The sequence below is a fragment of the Octopus bimaculoides genome, chromosome 1 (genome assembly GCF_046866305.1).
Source record: "Octopus bimaculoides isolate indiv1 chromosome 1, ASM4686630v1, whole genome shotgun sequence".
Taxonomy (NCBI): domain Eukaryota; kingdom Metazoa; phylum Mollusca; class Cephalopoda; order Octopoda; family Octopodidae; genus Octopus; species Octopus bimaculoides.
In genome coordinates, this window is record NC_142928.1 from 80,268,836 (window position 1) to 80,281,537 (window position 12,702).

Genomic DNA, 12,702 nt, shown 5'->3' on the forward strand with positions numbered 1-12,702 from the left:
TCCATTGAATATGAATATTATTTGCATTGGTTCGTCGGGTGGCTAGCTTTTATTATTCAGTATAATGTGAAATCGACATCATTCCCCAATTATCTCTTGCAAGTTACTCATTCACTGTTTACATTATTATCAACCTGGACTTTCTATCTTAAAACTGCATGTCTTCCATTGTTTTATACTAAGCCAATAGAACTACTATATATAAGTATTGATGCGTCTGAAAAAAAATTGTATGCGATCTCCAAAATATATATTTGCAGGCTATTTTATTTCTGATCATTCTTATTTATATTCCTAATAGAAAGACTTGCTTCCCTTTCCTACTTCTCTCTTACCACCTCTCTCTGTTTACCTTCAATACTCTGCTACTCACTCTATCTATTCATTCCCTCTTCTATCCCCCGTCTCTCTCTCTCTCTCTCTCCTTCTCTCTCTCTCTTTCTCCTTCTCTCTCTCTTTCTCCTTCTGTTTATGTAGCTTCTATAAGCGATGCAAACAAATGGCTTCTACATTCAGATTTCTCTTCCCTGCTGACGTTTCTGCTCCACTTCTGAGACCTCTTTTGATATGAAAATGGAGGCATAAGCTTTAATATTTTCCGATGGGAGGGAAACCTCCATATCCTTTCTGCAGCACGCCCATTCTTTTATGTCTCACTCTTTTTATCTCATTATAAAGTATAGGGTGGTCTGAGCAGTTGTGGTTATAATCTTGTCCATGGCCTTAGAGATTTGAAATATTTTTAAAATTAGTAATTATATCATGTTGATCTGGTATTTTTTTTTTAATTAAATTTATAAATGGTATAATCTATGGCTATTCACAAACACAACGACCCAGTCTTTCTTCCGCACACACACATTCACTCATACAAACTCACCTATGTGTTATGAATTGTAAAAAACCTGTACGCTTTCATGTGCATATTTTATATATACACAGGCATTTTTATAACCGAATCCCACCCATATAATCAAGTGTGCTATAAAAACTCCACTAGGTCTAGATAAAGTTGCTGTTTCAGTGTTAAGATATTTTTTCTCCAAAAGAGTTACCTCTTTGTAGTTGCTTTTTTTTTATATGGCATGCTCATTATTATTTCCCCACATCCTTTTTATATTGTGTGTGTGTGTATATATGCTGTGTAAAATGCTAGGACTACTTTCACCTCCATTTCATTTAGTTTGAAGTATATTCTTGTTATATCTGTGATGGCTGCTGATTATCCTGTTCTATCTCTTGCTTGTAGCTAAATGTTTCGTTGGTAAAACATTAGTTACTGCTCTATTGCTTTTAGCTCGTTATTCATTTGGCTTTTTTTTTGTCGTTGAGTTTTTCTCTTCTTTCTATTCCGTCTATGATTCACTCAACACGTCTCAATTCTCTTCCGCCTCCGCCGTCCCTACCTTATGGAGTCAATGTTGAGAGGGGGGAATCCTTAATTTCATGTATATGTGTATATATATATATATATATATATATATGTATATATATATATATATATATATATATATATATATATATGCACATATATATACGCACACATGCATACACATATACACACACTTTTGCTGTATTTTGTTCCGTTTCATGCCAGTATGGTTTTATAAATATGGTTGTTTTTCTTCCTAATATTACATTACCAATATGGGGGTTGTATGAGTTCGTATAAAGGTTTTATAATTTTCTTTTGAACCTAAGATTTGAATGAAAGCTAACCTGATACTCTATTAGCTAGTAATATGAATAGGAAGCCTTCTTTCCAACCCCGCTCTACACACTAACCTGAACTCAACCAACACTTAATGCTCAATGGTAATTACTAGGGAACAGTATAGTGTCAGATTCACTCTTTGTAATAGTTGAACTGAAGCGATTGTTCTCTATGACTAGCGGAATAAACGTATACACAGTTGACTCATAGTTACATATCGTGTGAGAAAAAGAGTCTGGCGTCGAGTGTATTATTAATATAGAGCGTTTGAACTGCTGATCAGTTGCAGATAAAATATATAAAATGGGACATTTCGGTGTGCTGTAGGGAGAGAGGAAGTCTAATTATTTTAGGCATTTCTCTTTATCGGGGGAAAATTAAGCAGTGCTTGCAATGTTAAGTTTTCCTTCCCCAACTCCTGCCAATGTAGGCCACCGCTTGTCTTGTCGAATTTTAGTTATCCTGTACGGGATAAACTGGTTTGTAAACCTTAAGAGTAAAACTTGGAGTGTTCTGATCGCTTCTTTTATTTACTTTATCACTGGTTAGAGTGTAGGCGGGGCTATGTTGATAATTATCAGTCACGCAGCTAAAATTAGACATGTTTGCATTGTGTGAACTTGAACTCTATCACCTTTGTCTAACCCAAAAATGCATGCAAATATAAGCTTTGCCAGTCCACAATAAGATCTGGAGTGTTTATTAGCAGTAATACTAAACTCCTTGAGTTTTCTTAAATGTGTTTCTTTGTTGTTTCCTTTTGTTCTCCAGTATAGGATTCACTGTAACAGCTGGAGCAACAGATAATAGCCAGGTTTCTTTTGCCGATACTGTGTTAACTTCCGGTTTAACCTCCTATTTTTAAACAGCGTATCTCAGATACAGAAAATTTATCTACTTGTTGAAGTGCTTTTGTTATGAAGCTTTTGCAACATGATCTTGTTTTGTATAATGTCACTAATTAGTGATGGTTGTTAATACTTCCCGTCTAAAAGAAAGACGGATACAGTATGTAGCGTTAGTCCTGGATATACTATATCTAAAAATAAATACATGGCGGTCACGGTTGGAGACCTTTGTATAGTTAACATTTGCTGTCTTAAAGAAAGAAGGATGCTATGAGGTGTAGTCCTGGATATACTGTATCTAAAATTATGTAGGAAGTGGTCATTGTTGGAATGACTTTAGTCAGAGGTTTGTTGTACCAGGTCTGAAACAACTGCAATTTTTACACGATTACGAATCAGAATTGCCTTCTTATTTTAGCATAGCCATGTCTTTAGTGTTAATTTATTTGCCAGGTTTTCTAATTTAAACTTCCAAATGCTAAACGCACACTGCGGTGTTTCTTGAAGTGGAGGATTTAATAAAGTTGACTGTTGTATTATAATTGACATGCTTATCTTTTGTTTTCTTTTCTCTTTTACAATATGTTTCATTCATTGGAATCTTCTTGGATATCTCCGAAACAGTGTTTCTCCCTTGGTGCTGAAGTAGGTCCTCATCGCCGGGATCACAATTACCGAATATTGGTGAGTTATCTTCTCTTTATTTCTTCCTCTGTCCTTGTTAACGTCTGTGCTTCTCGTTTTTATTATTCATTGCACGAAACTGCTCTACAAATTGGGAACTTGTTATTCACTTAAAAGATTGCGTTGAAACGCAAAGGAAATTAATATCCCAACATATGCAGTTCTCATTTATACTAAACCGTACAGAAGTAATTGGTTTTCATTACTAATATCATTCCTGAGCTAAAAGATGAACTCTTGATTGAAATTTAGCTAAGAACATTTAATGGCATGTTAGAAATGGTCATAACTGGGATTTTTTTTCTTCTTATTCTGTTCCAAACTCGGTCTATGCTGCTATAGAATTTTCGGTGTTGCCTCTGCGATTTGATGCTGTATTACTTCTTTAATCCATTGCCAATATACACCCATTAAACCAGCAGACAGATTGAGATAGCTTTCCCCTCTGACTATTGATTGCTTTCTGTTATAGATTGTTTGTGAGGTTATATATGAATGCACGGTGATATTGTCGAAGTCAACTAACTACCTTGACGTTTCCGCCATTAGCATAATTTTAACTGATCTGTGTGGTGCTGTCAAGAATCTAGATTTATTCTCTGATGATTCTCCGTTAGTCACTCACGCACTACCACCACCATCAGGCTGTAGCATTAGTCAGCTCATAAACATCCAGTTCCTACCTGCACTAGCTGCGTACTCATGCATTTACACAAACACACGCATACAGAACGAATTATGAACACGTTCGTACGCAAAACTCTATGAAGCGTAGTCTCATAATTCGACGGCTTTCTTTTTGCTACCGTTAGCTTCTCTCTTTCCACCATATCTGCGTTGTTACTACTCGTGGCCAACTTCTCTGCTATATCTGTTCACCCCCTCCACTTTAACCTCGCCTCTTTTTGCTTATTTATGTCTACACCCGATTAGCGCAAGTATACCCAGTACTCCGCTCTTTTTACTTTCTCTCTCTCATGCATTTATGTATTTTATCCCAGCTTTATTTCCTTTGTACTAATTTTACCTCCTTCCCACATCCTCTTCCCAGCCTGTCTTATTTCTATTGTTTACAAGAAGCAATTCGTTTTTCAGCGGGCTGCGTATCTCTTGAACAAATTTATAAAATATTTTCAACTCAGCTCTCCTCTCTCTCTCTCTCTCTCCCTTCTTGCGTGCGTGTGTGTGTGTGCAATCTCCGCGCTGTTCTAGAGCTCACATCATTATCATGGTTTTGTCTAAATCTGTATTTCAAAAGTAAAATGTACTCGAGTATGAAACAAAACGTTTCCGTTATATGATATACTGTTATTATTGCCGCTCTTCACTCTACTACGCCTACTCCTCTTTCTTCCCACTTCCCCTCTCTCTCTCTTTCTCTCACTATTGCTTTTACTCTAATGCAGCTTTCTCTCTGCTCCCATTTACTCCCTCTTACTGGTGGCTTGTACCGTTCTTTCTGTCTCCCGCCTTACGTTTACCTTCAATTCTATTTTCAAATTATTTGTATGCGTGTGGTATATATATACATGTATATATATATAAAATATATATATACCATGAACTCATCGCTTGTTGAGAGCTATATATAACGTGCGCATGTATGTGTGTATAGATTTTCAGCGAGCGTTGTATGTGTACACCAAATGGTGAACTGCGACATTGTTCCAATTTGAATATGATTTTTCTGTGGACGTTATATTATGTCTGCTTATGCTGCTTTCTGCCGTTATCGTATTTATAGCCTTGCACGTGAGCGCACGCGGCATTATTGCTCTTTGCAAAAATTCAATACTGTAAACGGAGCTTTTATGCACCTAAGCTAATCAATATCAACCACACAGCCTTTTCGTCGCATATATGTTGGAAACGCAATTATAGATAATGCATATTTTGTATACATTCCAATGAAGATGAGTTGGCGACACTCGCCCTTTGGATCAAACGCAGGATTTTTCTCCTCTCCTCCCCTCTTTCTCTTTCTTAGTTATAATCTGAATACTGTTTCTTTCCAACCATTAGTGATCACTCTACCTCTTAGATTGTGGAAGTCTATCTTAAGAGAATGGTAATTCAACTAATTGATAGGTTTGGTTAAATGCAGAGTAGGGAATCGAGTAGACAAGGAAACCATTCATAGCTTGCTTGTTCTTTTTCACTTTTCCGTTGTTATTCGTTTTAAACCACTGAAGAATATAACTGTTTCAAATGATTATATTGAAGTCATGGAATTACTTGTATCCTGATACATAATCGTATTCTCTTCCTTTATACATAAGTAGGCACTTGACCTCACTGGGATTATGTGACAGTATGCGTGATTTTGATTGTATTAGTGACTTCTGATATGGTTTACAACTAGGAATCAAAACCTAGCTGTTGTAGACTCGCTTCTCCAAAAGCTTACGTTTGATTTCATGAAATTAACATTAAGTTAGGCCTCTGTCTCTCTAGTTTGAATCTGTTTTGTTTCAAAGAAATACTATTCAGTTCTTTCAAAAAAAAATCTGATTACAGTAAGAATAAGCGATTTTTATTATGCGTGATAAATTAGATTTAGTCAGTTCATTACCACCACTTACATTAAACCATTATCGGTATCTGATTAAAAATATATATGCCTCAATATACTCTCTTCTTTTTATCAAGCATGGAAAAGTAAATATTAAAACGATGATATAATAGTGTCAAGAAACTGGTTTACACTAAATCAGTTTCCTATTGTTATGATTGAACAAACACTGTGCTCATCCCGTTTTTTGTTTAAAGTATAGTGTTGTCTATGCTGGACTATGCAAGTATCCTGCTTGATTTAAAACGATTGAGGTATGGTTTGGGAAGAATTTGGCTGCTATTTTAAGTATGCTTCCAGTTGTGTATTATATTTTAAGTATGCTTCCAGTTGTGTATTATATTTAATGTTAAGGAATCAGTATATTTTGCCAGTAAATACACGCTTAGGTAAATGTTGTACTTCTTTAAAATATTTTTAGTCAAAAGAAATGTGTGCACGAAACCGGCTTAGGTCTTCATACAGTGTCAACTTTCTCACAGTATCACTGCTTCTCAACCCCATAGAAATGCTGTTCCGCTACTGCAGTAGAATTATTTCTTACCATCAAAGCCACTTTTCATATAATAAGACTTTAAAATGTAAACAAAATAATAGGGAACCTCTAACAATCAAATTTCCTTTGAATTCATACCTTGCTGCCTTCAAAAGGACTCATTAGATAGGGCAGTATCAATACAAAATGACTGGATGGTCGACAACTACAATACCATTATTTCTTTCTCACTACACCCACATCCACACAACCACTCTTTCCTCTCTATTTCAAAAATATATTGTGTGTATCCTCAATGATTAGGTAGGGCAACAGCAAGAAATTTGGCAACTGTCAACATATTTAAATGCAGTATTTGTATACCTAGTGTATATTAACAAGTCTACAGATTACACACTGCCATCTTCAAAAAAAATAATGATGTTATATTGTTAGTCTACAATCCACACTACCATCTTCAAAAAAAGATACATTGCTCATAGCTGGTTTGCCTTTCCCCACACATCTACTCAATATACCTTTTATTTTTGCGCACCTGTTATACTATTTGTTATATGGACTGTTGGATTTGTGTTCGCCTGAAGTCCTGTGTCAATGTGGTTCGTCTGAGTTCATTGTTTCATTGTTGTTGTCTTGTGTAACTGTCGTAGTAAAATGTCATTAATAGATATGGCGGACATGACTTTTGTTTATTAACACAACGAACATTGGATCCGACTGATAGTGGAATGGGCCGTCGTGGATGCAGATAACACACCTGTTTTTTGTATTAAAATTCCCGCCCTAATACAATAAGAGAAAGAGAGAGAGAGAGACGCGCTGTTGTCAGCAGAACCCAGAGAATATAATTTGAACAGCAACAGCAGCAGCAACAACAACAACAATGAACTCTGACGAACCACATTGACACTGGACTTCAGACGAACACAAATTCAACAGTCCATATAACACTATTTCTCATAAAGAATCATTGTGTATCTCTACTAGCCTTGAGAGTGTCATTTTTTAATAACAAATGACTCTTGTAAAATAAAATTGAGAGTATTGTCTGTATAGAGGAGGAGAGAAGTATTTATGTTTTTGTTACTATGCATCTTTTGCTTTTGGTAATTCATATTTTTAAATTGGTTGTCACTAAGAAAGTTATTCTGTTGTAAAAAGTAAAGAGAATATCCATCCTACCAAGGACTGCATTGAACAAAAACTGCTAAAGTCATTGATGGAGAGATTTGCTAAAAACATTCATCGATTGTAATTAAAACTGAAATTTGGCCAGTTAACAATTAATAAACTGAATGGAACTGTTGAAGTAATGGAGTAGTTATAATAGAGTAATATAAAATTTTGTTTCCCCTCTTCAGAATTGTTGGATATTATGAGAAAAAAGAAATCTTGGTGAATGTATAATTTAGCTGAAAGTTTGAATTCAAAGACGTTTTTAAAAAACAAAATTACTTTTTTTAGGAGCAATTGTTTATATAACTAGATGTCTTTTATCACTTGTCTGTCTGCTGTAAAGGAGAGGAAACTGCTTTTTGCTAGGACGAGCAGAGCTATGCCTTGCTTAATAGCACTAAATAGAATTTAAACATCTGGTCGAAAATGTTATCAGTGTTAATCAGTGATAAAAACAAAAAGTTTTCTTCTTTTGCAGAGTGATATGATTGGGCCTTTCAACATCCAAAAGCCATGGACTTTAGTTGAAGAAACTATGTTGCTGGATGCTGTGGAACAATATGGATTTGGTAATTGGTGAGTGACAATTTCTATTTCTTATATCTAATTCTGAATCCTAGGATGATATTCCCTAAACCAATGGTTTCCAGGATTATTCATACCATCCCTCACTGTGAAAATGATAATAATTATGGAGTGGTAAGCAATACATTGATTTTAAATTTAATTACAGCCACTGCCTTTATTGCATAAGGGTATAAAAGTTAGGGGATGTAAGTATCCAAATGGATCTATACTGCCTCCCTTTTGATAGAGAGGTTAAGGACTGTGAAGAATGAAATGAGTAATACATGGATTTTAAATTCAATTACAACCACTACCTGTATTTCATAAAGGTATCGAAGTAGGAAATCATAGTAAACATCCAAATGTTATGGGCATTCAGAATTAAGAAATACTACCCTGATTATATAAGGAAGTTTCATCTAGACTTCCAATAGAACATTGATTGAATAATGATTAAAACTAGTTGATCTGGTTCAAGAAAAAAATCTAAATGCATCAATAATAACAAGCACCAGTAGAACTTTAGCATAAGGTTGTGCAAGTATTGAAACTATGAGTAATGAAGAAGTACTGAATTTTATGATTGTGGAATAATATATATATTTTCCTTTCTGTTATTGCAGGCATGATGTTGCTAACCATGTTGAAACTAGGAATGCCTCAGGTAAGCAGATTATTTCATTTAAACTTTCAATTCATATGTATTTCTTTGATCTGCATGTTATAAATGGTTAAAGTTACTTTTAAGTAGACTCTAGGCAGCTGTGCTTAAGTCATATTTTAGCTATGTCTCCTCAAACTTATGACAGTTACCCACGAGTTTTAACATTTATAGTGTTCTGCAGTAGATGAAAGAGAGAAAGCCGGCACTATAGTACTGTGAAGATAGTAATAATGAACAATACTTTTGAATCTCATTGTGAATGAGTCAATGTCACAGAATAACAACTGCTTTCTTTAATTTTGGAATTTATCAGTAACATATCTCCAAGATTAACTGAATGTGTATGCCCATAGAACAAAGAAAAAGAATGATTTATTTGTGATGTGCTCTCGTCTTGTTTTTGCAGTATATTGTACAATTTGTCAATATATGGTTATTTATTGCACAAAATGTCTCTCAGGGCATATTGTAACAGGTTTGCTGTTTTGTAAGTGTGTGACTGATATTTTTAAAAAGCAGTTTACAGAAATCTATGAAAATAATATTATTTCCTAAGAGTTTATGCTTGGAACTGCAACAGTTTATTTTATTTATTAAAATATTAAGAGATACCTTTGCTCTAGGTAAGATGCTACTCCATTTATAATATATGAATAATCCCAGGGCTACCAACTTACAAACCATTTTTCAATAGATCCATGCTCCTGCTTCCTAGTACACTATGCTGTCTTGGGATCTTGTTTACAGCAAGATGGACAAAGGGATAGCACAGGTAATAAATATGACCCTTCAGCTGGTAACTCAACATCTTAACAAAGTAATGACTTGCATTAAGGAGGAAGAGAGGCAAAAAAGTTAAAATATTAAACTAGAAAGTTGTCTAGATAGAATTTTAAAATATCAAATCATGTATTTTTTTCTGATTTCTTTATCATGAAGCAAATAGTTTATGTATTGTAGAGCATGATACTGGCACATGGTTTTCTTTTAGTCTCTAGACAATAACATGGCTCACTTCATCTCATTTCTTTCATTTTTTTATTACACCTGATTTGTACAGTGAAATTAATTAGGAAAATATTTTATTACCTTAATATTTTTAATATCAAAATTATGAGCACAAAGCTCCTTTTTTTTGTATGTGTGTGTTAGGAAATGAACTTGTATATTGAAATTGACTCCAGAATATTACTAGTGTTGTTTATTTTTATTAATTCCATTGACATCGTAGTACACCAAAACGTAAGACATCAAACTAAACCTTTTACAAAAGGCTAGATCATCTTTACCAATTTAGTTCTATTCCATTACCTTAGTTTTATTTTGATATTAACATAGAATATTGGTGAAATTTTCTGAGTGCTGTGTTAAGTAAGTTAAAACCTATCAAGTTTTAGAAGATAACCATATTGATGTTGTATGTATCATTAGCCATATCTTTCCATTTGTTGATTCCTTGTTTTTAGTTTTTTTTCCTCTTATACTAATACACTTAATTCTTCTATTGTTATTAAACATGTTACTAAATCTTAAATCTCTGAATACAACATATTTAAATCACTTCATTACTTCCAATCTGTTATAGAAGTTAATAGTTTGTATTAGCTTGTAATGTTTTACAGTTCATATATATTTTCAGTAATCTATATATATATATATATATTTTTTATTTAATTATTTTCAGAGTGTCAAGAACATTATGCTTCATTTTATCTATTTGGTAGCATTGGGAAAGGTAATTTTGAGTAAATAATTTCTTTAACATAATGTTGTCTATATATGGGTATTAGTAATATTATTGCAAACACTGCTGTATAATCATAAAATATATTATAGTAGCAAGTTTATCTCTTCTCTATTTCATGTTCCATGCCTCATTGTCATCTTTGTTGTGTGACTAACATAGCAGCATGATATTTCCTTTCACATTATTTTATTCTAGACCCTCTAGTCAGTCAGCTTCTACTTACTCCTACTTATTCCTATTATTTCCAATTATATTCTATTATTATAGTTTGCTCAACTATTGTAGTTTTAAAAAAATAACTAGCTATTGTTTCCTGGGTACAATAAAAACCAGCTTATTCAGTTTTCAGCTTAACTGTTTATCACTAGTACCATATGGCTTTCCATCTCAAAATTCAATTTGCCATAAAACCTAATTTTCTTCAAATTTTAAAAATATATTTCCTTCAGACCATGACAAGAATATGCCATTAAGTGCTTTATACATGATTATTGAAGGAGATGGATCTAATGACCACTTCAGCCGCTATGGTTGTACCCTTGTACGGGGAGATAATTCATGCACGATCTGCTTCGCATGATAAAAAAATTTATTACAAAAAACTGCCATTGAGACAAGAATAAATGGAAACAGTTTTTTGATAATTTGGTCAAAAGAATAATTAAATTTCTATGGCAGTGCAAATAATTATTTTGATACTACAAAACAAGAAGGAAGATATATTTAGCACGTGCATGTTTTAAATTAGACAACTCCTATTCTGTTATATTTATTGTCATTTGAACTGTATAATCTGTAGCAATTTTCATTTCCGCTACTTTTTGTGTTACATATTCTATTTCCGTGCCAACAATATTAAATGAATTTATGAGTTATCAATGTTACTAAGCTACCTGCATTTAACTTTAGCTGCTATGTTCCTCCAAAATAAACTGAGCTAAATCCTGAAATAGATTTGTGTGTATGTGTGACAGTATGATAGTAAATTGATTAAATTTATTAAATTGAAATTGATAACAATTGAATGCATAATACTTCTCTTTTGGGAAATTTTAAGTTTGATTTGAGGATTGAACTTATATTTACAATGTGAGGCAGGAAGTTACTTTCAGTATTTTAGAATGTTGATTGTTGTACATATGCAAGGGAGACATTACAGTTGAGAAAAAATGTGATGTGTTCTAGTTGGTGGTAGTCTACAGGATAAATTAGTTTCTGATCAAGTCTAATAGAATGCAAGGTAAATTCATGGTGGGGGGTATAAGACTTTGCCTATACCACTATTAAAATGAATATTAAACTAGTGCTGGGGGATAGAGGTGATATTAGTAGTAGTAATGATGATATCTTTCTTAAATTTTAACTATCAAAAATTTGTGCTGTTAAATTTTGTCAACTGTATTTCCTTTTACTAATTATTTTTTTACAGCTGTATCAATTCCCTGTTGCAGTGATTTTGGCCTCGACCTTCCTTCAACTGAAGGTTTGTATCATTTGTGTAGTATCTTAGTATATCATAATTAATTAAGTTTATTATGTCATTATTAAGAATTGAGTATATTTTAGAAATTAGTTCTTACTGCAGTGGAAATTTAAATTGACTAACATGATTTATATCTCATTCTTTCATTTACTTTTTCCTTTTCTTCTATTTAGAAGCTAAGTTTGTTTGTTTTTTTCTGTTTCATACATGTGTATCATCATCATCATGATATTGTGTATATTAAATAAGAATTCTAGTAATAAAATGTTTGTTTATTTTTCCAGAATCAGTATCAAATCATAAGTTCAACAACACAGCTAATAACAATAATGAATCTGGTAAATATATTTTACATTTAAAATCCTTCTGTTATTGTTGTTTAGGTTGTACAGTACAAAATAGATTCTGTCATTTAGGGCTTACAAAGATTAAGGATGTGAGTCAAATCCACAATAAAAATTGTTATTAATTATATCTTTGGACACAACTAAATGGAAATTTAATTAATTGCTGTATGTCTTGAAGAAAGTGCACATACCTGTATACTAATCATCATCATCATCATCATCATCGTTTAACGTCCGCTTTCCATGCTAGCATGGGTTGGACGATTTGACTGAGGACTGGTGCAACCGGATGGCTACACCAGGCTCCAATCTAATTTGGCAGAGTTTCTACAGCTGGATGCCCTTCCTAACGCCAACCACTCAGAGAGTGTAGTGGGTGCTTTTACGTGTCACAAAGAAATTAG

The 12,702-nt window shown here is 33.4% G+C and overlaps 1 protein-coding gene across 7 annotated transcripts in view; it reads left to right on the plus strand.

Moving 5' to 3' along the window:
• LOC106877080 (transcriptional adapter 2-beta) overlaps positions 1–12,702 on the plus strand; it is a 32,613-nt gene that overhangs the window by 1,326 nt on the left and 18,585 nt on the right. For 4 of the 7 annotated variants that reach the window (XR_008264023.2, XR_016241971.1, XR_008264024.2 and 1 more), the window contains exons 2-7: positions 3,187–3,246; positions 7,969–8,066; positions 8,681–8,721; positions 10,406–10,456; positions 11,898–11,951; positions 12,236–12,289. Coding sequence is in view for 2 of the 7 variants with exons in the window: in XM_014925868.3 (XP_014781354.1) it covers positions 3,187–3,246; positions 7,969–8,066; positions 8,681–8,721; positions 10,406–10,456; positions 11,898–11,951; positions 12,236–12,289 (358 nt within the window). In the remaining 5 variants the exon portion in view is untranslated. The remainder of the gene's footprint in view (positions 1–3,186; positions 3,247–7,968; positions 8,067–8,680; positions 8,722–10,405; positions 10,457–11,897; positions 11,952–12,235; positions 12,290–12,702) is intronic. The other 3 variants (XR_016241973.1, XR_016241972.1, XM_052967660.2) reach the window with 1 other exon arrangement.